General features: G+C 37.1%; 2 protein-coding genes across 2 annotated transcripts; both read left to right on the top strand.

The window, feature by feature from the left end:
* Positions 1-5,358: 5,358 nt before the first annotated feature.
* On the top strand, positions 5,359-6,275 carry LOC120271550 (peroxidase 39-like). Its single transcript, XM_039278237.1, has 2 exons — positions 5,359-5,562; positions 6,105-6,275. The coding sequence occupies exons 1-2, from the start codon at positions 5,359-5,361 to the stop codon at positions 6,273-6,275; spliced, it is 375 nt and encodes a 124-aa protein (XP_039134171.1).
* A 330-nt stretch (positions 6,276-6,605) lies between these two features.
* LOC120272481 (tyrosine decarboxylase 1-like) lies at positions 6,606-8,317 on the top strand. The gene has a single exon (XM_039279312.1). It carries the CDS (start codon positions 6,619-6,621, stop codon positions 8,215-8,217), a length of 1,599 nt encoding a protein of 532 aa, XP_039135246.1. The 5' UTR covers positions 6,606-6,618; the 3' UTR covers positions 8,218-8,317.
* The last annotated feature ends 2,273 nt before the right edge of the window (positions 8,318-10,590 follow it).

Genomic DNA, 10,590 nt, shown 5'->3' with positions numbered 1-10,590 from the left:
ACCAGATCAACTCCACCGCTCTTCATCCAGTCACATCTGTTTTGCCTTGAACTAATGAAACTATCTGTGATGATCAAATCTCAGTCGTTCATTGATTCTCAAACCCTTTGCTTCAGCTGCTGCCTCGAACTTACTCCTTTTCTCTGATGAACTGCATCACAGCCGTTGATTTACTTCCAGCCATCTGCTAACGGATTTAACTGAAATTTAAACACTTGAAAAAGACACAAATACCCTTCAAAACAAAAGTTATACCACCAGGACAATTTTAGCTTCTTCTCTGCATCTCTTCAATTCTTCAATCATAACCAACAAAATCCCCCCTTAATTGAAGCTGACAGACTCCCATTTCACCTCTGAACTGTCTATGCTTTTGAACACTCAAACACTTTGTAAAGATATCAGCAATTTGTACATTTGTATAACAATAATTCACTTGAATCTTCTTCTTTGTCACAAGCTCCCGAATGTAGTGAAACCTCACATCCATATGCTTTGTTCTACCATGAAGTGTAGGATTTTTTGCAATAGCTATACATGATTTATTATCACACCAGATCTGGACTGCAGTGTCACAATTCACATTACAATCAACCAAAATCTTCTCCATCCACATACCGTGACAACATGTTGCATTCAAGGCAATATACTGAGCTTCTGTGGATGAAAGAGCCACAATTTCTTGTTTTTTTATGACCAACACACTGCTCCTGATCCTAGAAAAAAAACAAAACCAGATGTGTTCTTTCTATCTTGTATATCTCCACTCCAATCACTATCACAATAGCCCTCAACCACACAATCCACATTACTGTTATATTGAATTCCATAGCCATAAGTACCTGCTACATACCTCATAACATGTTTAGCAGCCCCAAATTGAAATCTTGTAGGTTGTGCCATATGTCTTGATAGTAAATTAACTGAATATACTAAATCAGGCCTAGTGTGTGTCAAATACAAAAGTTTACCAACCAAACTTCTATACATAGTTGCATCAACACTTTTTGCATCATCATTCAACTGCAATTTTGTGCTTTGAGCCATTGGAACACCCACTAACTTGCAATTCTGCATACCAAATTGCCTCAACAAATCTTTGGCATACTTCTTTTGTGAAACATGAATACCATTTCCACTTTGATTCACTTCCAATCCCAAAAAATATTTCATCACACCTAAGTCTGTCATATCAAACTCTTTTCTCATAGCTTCTTTAAACTGATCAACTGCTTCAATTGAGGACCCCAAATAAATCAAATCATCCACATATACCCACACCAATAATGTTTCAAACTGTTTTTCAGATTTCTTGTACAAGGTGTGTTCTGTTAGACTTCTATGAAAGCCTTGAGAAAAAAACCAAGTATCTAACCTCTCATACCATGCTCTTGGGGCCTGTTTTAAACCATATAGAGCTTTAAACAGCTTATATACATGATCTTCTTTACCTTGTACTTCAAACCCTCTAGGTTGAGACACATATACCTCTTTTTCTATTTTCCCATTCAAAAAAGCAAATTTAACATCCAATTGATAAATTGGCCATTTCCTTTGTGCACTGAGAGCCAAGATCATCCTTATTGTATCCATTCTTGCCACTGGAGCAAAAACTTCCTCATAATCAACCCCATATTCCTGAGCATAGCCCCTTGCTACAAGCCTTGCTTTATATTTTTCAATTTCACCATTTGGTCTTAACTTAGTCTTATACACCCACTTGACCCCAATTTTCTTCTTGCCTGTTGGTAGTTAACAAAGCTTCCAAGTACCATTCTTCTGGATTGAGTCAAGTTCTTCAGACATTGCCTGCCTCCAATGCTCAGACTTTACTGCTTCTTCATATGTCTCAGGATCTGTCACAACCAAGGCAAAAATACAACCAAAGACCCTTAAATGATTCACCTTTGGCTTAACATCAAACCATGCCTCATAGGGAGTTTTATTCCACACTGCTTGTGTAGGAGAAATATTAGACAGATACACTGCTGTTATGACTGCTTCTGCCCAGAAAGAATTTAGCAAGTGACTTAAATTTAACAAGCTTCTTGCCTTATCAATAAGAGTTCTGTTCTTCCTCTCAGCAACCCCATTTTGCTGAGGAGTATAGGGAACAATCAATTCATGTTTAATCCCATTTTTTAAACAAAAGTCATCAAAATCTTTAGATACAAACTCTCCACCTCTATCTGTTCTCAAAATTCTCAATTTATGGCATGATTGTCTCTCAACAAAGGCTAAAAATTGTTTGAAGCATGAGAACACTTCATGCTTGTACTTGATTGGATATACCCAACTCATTCTAGTGCAATCATCAATAAACAACAGAAAATACTTACTGCCACCATGAGATTCAGTCTGCATTGGCCCACAAACATCTGGATGCACAAGATGTAATTTTTGTTTTTCTCTCCATGACTTGCCAGATGGAAATGGTATTCTTGTTTGCTTCCCATAAATTCATGCTTCGCATATACCTCTAGGCTGTACCCTTGGCACCCCAATAACAAGCTTCTTTTGATTCAAAATTTTTAGTCCCTGAAAATGCAAATGCCCATATCTGTGATGCCACAATAAAGCTAGATCACCCTTGCTTCCATTCACAACATTCACTTTCTCACCATCACCAGTAGAAAACTCTATAGGATACAAATTGTTACTGTTCCTATGCAACATCAAAATTGATTCACCTGCAGCATTTATAATTCTACACCAAGTCTTCTTGAAGACAATCTTATAATCACAAGCTATCAATTGCCCAATACTAAGTAAATTATGAGCCAGCTGTGGCACATATTTCACATTCTGAATCAGTTTTTTAATTCCTCCTTGCATTGTAACCATCACTGAGTCTCTCCCTTGCACTTCAACATCTTTATCATTTCCCAACTTCACATTATGCTTCACTGATTCATCTAGACTGTAAAACAAATTTCTGTCACATGTCATATGATTTGAACAACCACTGTCCAATAACCATAGTGAAGAACAAACATTGCCATCACCTCCATGCACCAAAAACAAATTCCCATAGTCACTAGAAGATCCTTCATCTTGAGAATTAGAACTAGACCCCCTTTCAAAATTTTTGTTTTGAGACCAACAATGTGATTGAGTATGACCATATTTATTACAATTGAAGCACTGTATATTTTGTAAGCTCCCTCTATTACCTCTCTATTCAACAAACTGCCTTTGCCCTCTTGAAAGTCTGCCAAATGATCTTGATCCAATTCTCCCTCTCTGCCATGTGTTACTATCAGAAGAATTTTGCTGTCTTTGCCTAACTTGCCTTTGATCAACATAACCCCGGCCTCTCCAATTGCCATCAAACCTTCCTCTACCTCTGAATCCTCTAACTCTCCCTCTCTGCACATTTCTACCACTCCTTGTGTCTCCTTGAACTACAAAGGACCCATCTTCATGTCTTCCAGAGAACTGATTGTATCTAGCTTCATGAGCTTGTAAAGCACTGCTCAAATCATCCAAAGTCATTGTCTTCATGTCCCTTGCTTCTTCAATTGAGGTTACAACATGCACAAACCTTGATGATAAACTTCTCATGACCTTCAAAACAACTTCATCTTCTTTCAATTCAGTTCTCATACCTCTAATTTGGTTTACAACAGTCAGAACCCTTGTAACATACTGTTGCACTGTCTCATCTTCTCTCAGGGGCCATTCATTTCAGGGAAAGTGGGGGGAAGTGAGGGGAAGTGATCTGACTTCCTCCACTTCTGGTGTTCATTTGTGCTGAAGTGGGGGAAGTGCTACTTCCCCCACTTCCGACTGAAGTGGATTTTGAACTAAGCCCACTTCAGTATTTTTTTCACTGAAGTGGGGGGAAGTGAGTCAATTTATAAAAACTAACTTCTTTTCACTTCTATAGTCTTTTTTGAACTTATAGAACTTCATCCAACACCTAAATCTTTCGGTTCTATTCTCACTTTCTGACAAATAAACACAGAAGTCCTGGAAGTGATATCACTTACCCCCACTTCAGTGAAGTGACACTTCCTTCATTACCTGACTTCCCCTCACTTACAGTGAAATGAACGCCCCCTCATTTGAAGCAAATCAAATTTCTGTCTCAACGTTTGTTGCCTTACTGAAACCATTCTGGAAGAACCTTGATTTTCATTCTTGAGATGATCCCAGGCTTCCTTTGCATAATTAAACCTCACCAATCTGTGAAGTATTGACTCATCCACAACCTGTTGCAATAGAAAGAATGCCTTTGCATCATCTTCTATATATTTTTCAGTTGACTTCTTCTCTTCACTAATACCTTCTTCCACAATCTTCCACAACCTCTGTGACCTGAAAAAAGTCTTCATTCTAAAGCTCCAATGTTCATACCCTTCTCCTTTAAAGATTGGTAACAATGAAGGAGAGATATCTGGTGCAGATGGAATCGCTGAACTAGAAGCCATCTATAATTCCACAGCAACCTGAGCTCTGATACCACTGATAATCACTATGTAGAGAGTTTAAATCTAGAAGTTTCTTATATAAAGAAACCTTCAAAACTCAGTCACTTGATCAGGAAAAATCACACAAGCTCAAAGAAACCAGAAAATCAGTAAAACATATATCAACTTTACTGAAATAAAGATACCATATTTGGTACAACTTTGTTCCCTCTGAAAATCAATACACAAAGAGTTGAGATCACGAACAACAACTTTCTTATACAAAGTTTGGATCAAAACTCACTCAATTAAGCAGGAAAATTCATATAAGAAGAGGCTTCACAGAAAAAACATAATCAGAAAAAACTCATATATCTGAAAACAATAATTAAACAACCCTTTATACAAACCTCAGTGACTGAAAAGAAACAGGTTAGTCATAACCCACGCGTCTGAACCAGATCAACTCCACCGCTCTTCATCCAGTCACATCTGTTTTGCCTTGAACTAATGAAACTATCTGTGATGATCAAATCTCAGCCGTTCATTGATTCTTAAACCCTTTGCTTCAGCTGCTGCCTCGAACTTACTCCTTTTCTCTGATGAACTGCATCACAGCCGTTGATTTACTCCCACCATCTGCTAACGGATTTAACTGAAATTTAAACACTTGAAAAGACACAAATACCCTTCAAAACAAAAGTTATACCACCAGGACAATTTCAGCTTCTTCTCAGCATCTCTTCAATTCTTCAATCATAACCAACAATAGCAAGACCACCAAATCATCTATACAATTGCCTTAGTTTATCTCTAATAGAACATTTAAAATGAGAAATGTTTTCATTAGCATCTTGTTTCTTATGGACAAATCAAATAAATATATATCAAGGTAGCTGGCTCTTCATTGGTTAATCACTCATCAAACATAGATAGAAGTACAAGGATGGGAAGCATTATGTGCTTACAGATATGCTCCCTCTTGGGATTACTGATTGTTACCGATGCTGATTTGCAATTAGGTCTCTACACTAAGACTTGTCCCAAGGCTGAGAGCATTGTGTTTCAGTATAACAGGGAGCATATTCCTCATGCACGATCTCTTGCTGCTGCTGTTCTTAGAATGCATTTCCATGACTGCTTTGTGAGGGTAAAACTTTAAGGGAGAATTGGTTATAAACCCCTCAAAAGTTTTATAATTGCATATTTACCCTTAGAAAAAATATAATTGTATATATACCTTTAAAAAATATTGGTAATTGTGGATATGCCCCTACTATTAGATTTCTGTAATCAAACTTGATTAACTATGGTTGTAACTTGGATTAAGATATACAAAATGACCAAAATAACTCTGGTACAACTTAAAAAAAAAACTTTTCAAGGGTATATATGCAATGGTATAATGGTAATTTTATATATTTGTTGTTTGTTAATGGATGGTTTTTCAACTAATTTGAACTCCAAGAGTATATACCCAATTATGTATATTATTCAAGGGTATGTATGCAATAAAGTTTTTTTTCATGGGCAAATATGCAATTTCAAAATTTTTTAGGGGTACACCTGCAAAAGCCCCAAACTTTAATTATGTATGAATTTTGTTATTGTTCTTGTTATTGATTTATTATTATTATTATTATTATTATTATTGTGTTTAATGTTGTTCATTTTGATGTAATTAATTCTCAGGGTTGTCATGCTTTAGTTCTTCTGAATTCCATAAGCAAAACACCAGAAGAGAAAAGAACGCCTCCAAATCTGTCTCTCCGTGGATTCAGCTTTATTGACCAAATCAAAAGTTTGGTTGAAAAAGAGTGTCTGGAGTTGTTTCATGTGCGGACATTGTCAGCTTTTAAGTAGCCAGAGATTCAGTTCTAGTCATAATTGTAAAGATCTTCAGAAAACTTACTTTTTGGTTAGATTTTAATTATATTTAATTACCTGTGAAATTTACTATGATATGTATAAGTCAGATTAAAACTAACAATCATAAGGTCTTTACTGATTCAGTTAGGTACACAATAAATTTCCTTTAAAAAAATCTAAAATCCATTTCTTTTAGAAGAATTTAGTCAAAAGAATTTAGTTAGGACATAATAAATTTCAACTTCTATCAAACTCCAAACATGATCTCTTCTATTAAAAGCTCTTCCCTACATTCTTCCATTCCATCATTCCATCCCTTCTTGCACATCCCTTATCAATGGAACAAGAAAACAATGTTTTCAACAACAACAACACAAGCAACAGCAGCAGCACCACCAACAACAACAACAAGAACAAGAAAAAGAATCCATTAGACCCAGAAGAGTTCCGCAACCATGGTCACAAGCTGATCGACTTCATTGCAGATTACTACTCAAACATCACCAACTATCCTGTGCGCAGCCAAGCCCAACCAGGCGAGCTCCGTCGTCTCCTTCCTGTCCAAGCTCCCATCTCTCCCGAACCAATAGATTCCATCCTCCATGACATCAACTCCTTCATCCTCCCCGGCCTCACCCACTGGCTCAGCCCTTTTCACTTTGCCTACTTCCCCTCCAGCGCTAGCACCGCTGCCTTCCTCGGTGACCTCCTCTGCTCCGGCCTCAACGTCATCCCTTTCACCTGGCTCTCCTCTCCTTCCGCTACAGAGCTCGAATCCATCGTCATGGACTGGCTTGCCAAAGCTCTCGCCTTACCTTCCTCCTTCCTCTTCTCCTCCGGCACCGGCGGTGGCGTCCTCCAAGGCACCACCTGCGAAGCCATTCTCTGCACCATGCTTGCTGCCCGTGAAAAAACACTAATCCTCACCGGCCATCACCGTGCCTTTGACCTTGTTGTCTACTCATCAGACCAAGCCCACTCATCCTTCCAAAAAGCCGCCAAGATCGCCGGCATCCTCCCTTCCAACTTCCGATCTCTCTCCACTTCCTCGTCTACCTTCTTTTCTTTCTCTCCTTCTCTTCTCCGGCAAACAATCTCCGAAGATCTCTCCTCCGGCCTCATCCCTTTCTTCATCTGCGCCACCGTCGGGACCACCTCATCCACCGCTGTTGACCCTATCAAAGAGCTCTCACTTATTGCAGCGGAATTTAATCTTTGGCTCCATGTTGACTCAGCTTATGCCGGCAGCGCCGCCATTTGCCCGGAATTCCGACACTACTTCGATGGAGTCGATGGTGCTAGCTCTCTTAGTCTCAATGCTCACAAATGGCTTTTAACCAACTTGGACTGTTGTTGTCTTTGGGTGAAGGATCAAGCGGCGTTGACTTCGGCGTTGTCAACTGACCCGGAGTTCTTGAAGAACGACGCCAGTGATTCCAAGGACAAGAATGTGGTTGACTATAAAGACTGGCAGGTGGCTCTGAGCCGCCGGTTCAGGGCCATGAAGCTTTGGTTCGTGCTTAGAAGCCATGGTATTAGTGGGATTCAGAGCGTGATAAGAGGACACGTGGAGATGGCCATGAAATTTGAGGGAATGGTCGCCGATGACCGGAGGTTTGAGGTGGTGGTTCCGAGGACCTTTGCTATGGTTTGCTTTAGGTTGCTGGCGCCGGAAGGGTGGCCGGAGGAGGTTAATGAGTTGAACCGGAGGTTGCTTGAGGGGTTGAACAAGTCCGGTAGGGTTTGCATGAGCCATGCAGTGGTTGGTGGGGTGTACGTGATTAGGTTCGCCATCGGCGCCACCTTGACGGAGCAGCACCATGTGGACTTGGCTTGGAGGATGGTTCGCCGGCATGCTGATGATCTTCTCGGTAATGTCGCCGGAGAGGAGGAGGAGGAGGAGTTAAAAGAGAATGGTTATTATAATTGTGGGTAAAGCTCTCCTGCTTGTTTGATTTGAAAAGGAAAAGAAGAATATTATAAGAGCAGCTATTTTTGGAAAATATCATGAAAGTTGAAATAAATTGAATTTGAGTTTTAATATTGAAATATGAGTTTTTAGAAAATAGTCTGTTTTCCATTGTTTATAGAAGTATAAGCGGAGATATATATGTAAGTTGGACTAAATTTATGCATTTGAGACAATATTTGAGAAAAATATTTTGACGTTCATGAGTCCTTTTGGTTGTGGATACAAATATAAGAGTAAATATTCTTAGAAATATTATAAGAGGATAAGTGAAGTTATATATGTGAGCATGATGTCATTTGAGGTCATTCAATTGACTACAAAAATATGATTAGGTGATTTTTTTTTTTTAATTTAGGAAAATACCATGATTTTTTTTTTCATGAAGTTGTGATGAATTAAATTTGGATTTTTGAAGTTTCAATTGAGTAGATTTTGACTATATTAATATGTTAAATGGAATATTTTTTTCCAGTTTACCTGTCTTTTCTTATTAATGTTTGGCGTTAATTAATATTGTTTTCATGTTAAATAATTTTGTAAAGATATTAATTTAGAGTTGGAGACGGAACTTATGAAATAAGTACATAATTAAGTTAAAATTTTAAAATTTATCATGTAATAAACCTCTATAATACAAAATTAGTATTTTATTTTTTTAGAAGCCAAAAGTCAAGAGTTCAAATTCCTATCAATTTAATCGTCATTTTTGTCGGTGTTAAACCTTTATATTTTGAAAAGAAGATATCTTCCAAAATTTATGTGCATGTTGTTCGATGAACTATTTAATTATAAAATATGGACCATGTTTTGTAAGATAATTTACAATTAAAAAAATTTGAGAAGTTGAGAGTTGAGATGTCTAAATCTTAATTAAATTTGTCATTATAATTCAATGGACTTGCAAATTGCTGCATTAAATTGATCACCATGAAAATAAGAAAAAAAAAAAACAATAATTAATTGAAATTTCAATATCAATATTAATACATGTTAAAGAAGAGAAAGAATGACAAAACTAAGATCAAGGAAACCCATCTATAACCCTCATCCCTCTTGTTGAACAAACCATAAAGAATAAGAAACAACAACAGTATGATGAAACAACCAAACCCTAAACCCTTCTGATCCTCACTTGAAGAGCTTTTCACTTCTTCCTCATATTTGGCTGAATTATATTTCTTCTGCGGTAATGCTGTTGTTGTTGTTGTTGTTGTTGTTGATGGTGATGATGAATTGTAATACTTTCCTAAGAAATGAATCACTACAAGAAGTACTAAAGGACATATAAGTAAATTCCCAAGCAACAAAACTACAAGCAAGAACAGTAATGGAATCAATATCATTTCAGTCACAAAGTTAACTATCAAAATTAAAACAATGGGGATGATAATAAACAAAGAGATTGTAGCAACATTATGTATGTCTTCCATCTCTGGCAATGCATAAGATCCTTTTCGTATCTCCGGGCCGCTTATTAGCAACCCAATGACTCCAACAAGGAGGAGAGGGATCACCGGCGAAGGTCTGATGCTCATCTTCTTTGGAAAACATAGTTAATACAAAGATAACTTATAAGAAAGAATAAGAAGGAACAAGAAGAAGAAGAAGTGTATCTTTTGGTGTAACTAACTTTAACCACTCCAATGTTTCATATAAATATCTGTATGATATGGTTGTTAAGCTGTGCTGAGACTAAAATCCACCAACTCTGATTAAATAAAGATCAACTTCCATGCAATTCATGCTTTGAATATCAAAACTTTCCAACATGTACGGTAAGTGAGATCTCCAATTAATTCATGCTGCAGTATTTAAGGCCATTGCCCATTGATGAACCCAATGAGATCTGAGCTGAAAGTACTCCTTTAAAGTTTTTCTAGTGAGCTGAGATCTGAGAAGCTGAAAGTACTCCTTTAAAATACTCTTTACCTTCATTATTAACGCTTGTTGAACATGGATTAATTCTTCAACTTCAATCCTTAACATTGTTCATAAATGTGGATTGCCATTATTAATTTGTTGATTTCCACTGAAAAAACAATAACATTAATTCATATACATGTTCTAATTGTTGGAACACTGAAGGCTTGGAAGGTGGGACTGATAATTATAAATAAATATAATAAAGAGAGGAGAAATAAAGAAAAACGATGCTTGAGATTTCATAAACTACTTCACTGATTAATTCATTGCACAAAGGGTACATGTATATTTATATATAACTTTCTAAGTCGGTACATTTGTAGCGGTATACATGTGAGTTAATTAATGATAGCGATTAAGGTAAGAAAAGTTTTGTTTGAATTGTGGATTAAAGGTCAACAATTGAAGATACAG

Source organism: Dioscorea cayenensis, chromosome 11 (assembly GCF_009730915.1).
Source record: "Dioscorea cayenensis subsp. rotundata cultivar TDr96_F1 chromosome 11, TDr96_F1_v2_PseudoChromosome.rev07_lg8_w22 25.fasta, whole genome shotgun sequence".
In the NCBI taxonomy this organism is placed as follows: domain Eukaryota; kingdom Viridiplantae; phylum Streptophyta; class Magnoliopsida; order Dioscoreales; family Dioscoreaceae; genus Dioscorea; species Dioscorea cayenensis.
The sequence above is the reverse complement of the archived record's forward strand: the minus strand, read 5'-3'. Positions and strand labels throughout refer to the sequence as shown.

What these genes read in the sequence shown, in the direction of transcription:
- LOC120271550 (XM_039278237.1), top strand. Translation starts at nt 5,359, where the DNA reads ATGGGAAGCATTATGTGCTTACAGATATGCTCCCTCTTGGGATTACTG. An exon ending in TCCATGACTGCTTTGTGAGG is followed by an intron (nt 5,563 to 6,104) that starts GTAAAACTTTAA and finishes ATTAATTCTCAG; the next exon opens with GGTTGTCATGCTTTAGTTCT.
- LOC120272481 (XM_039279312.1), top strand. Translation starts at nt 6,619, where the DNA reads ATGGAACAAGAAAACAATGTTTTCAACAACAACAACACAAGCAACAGC.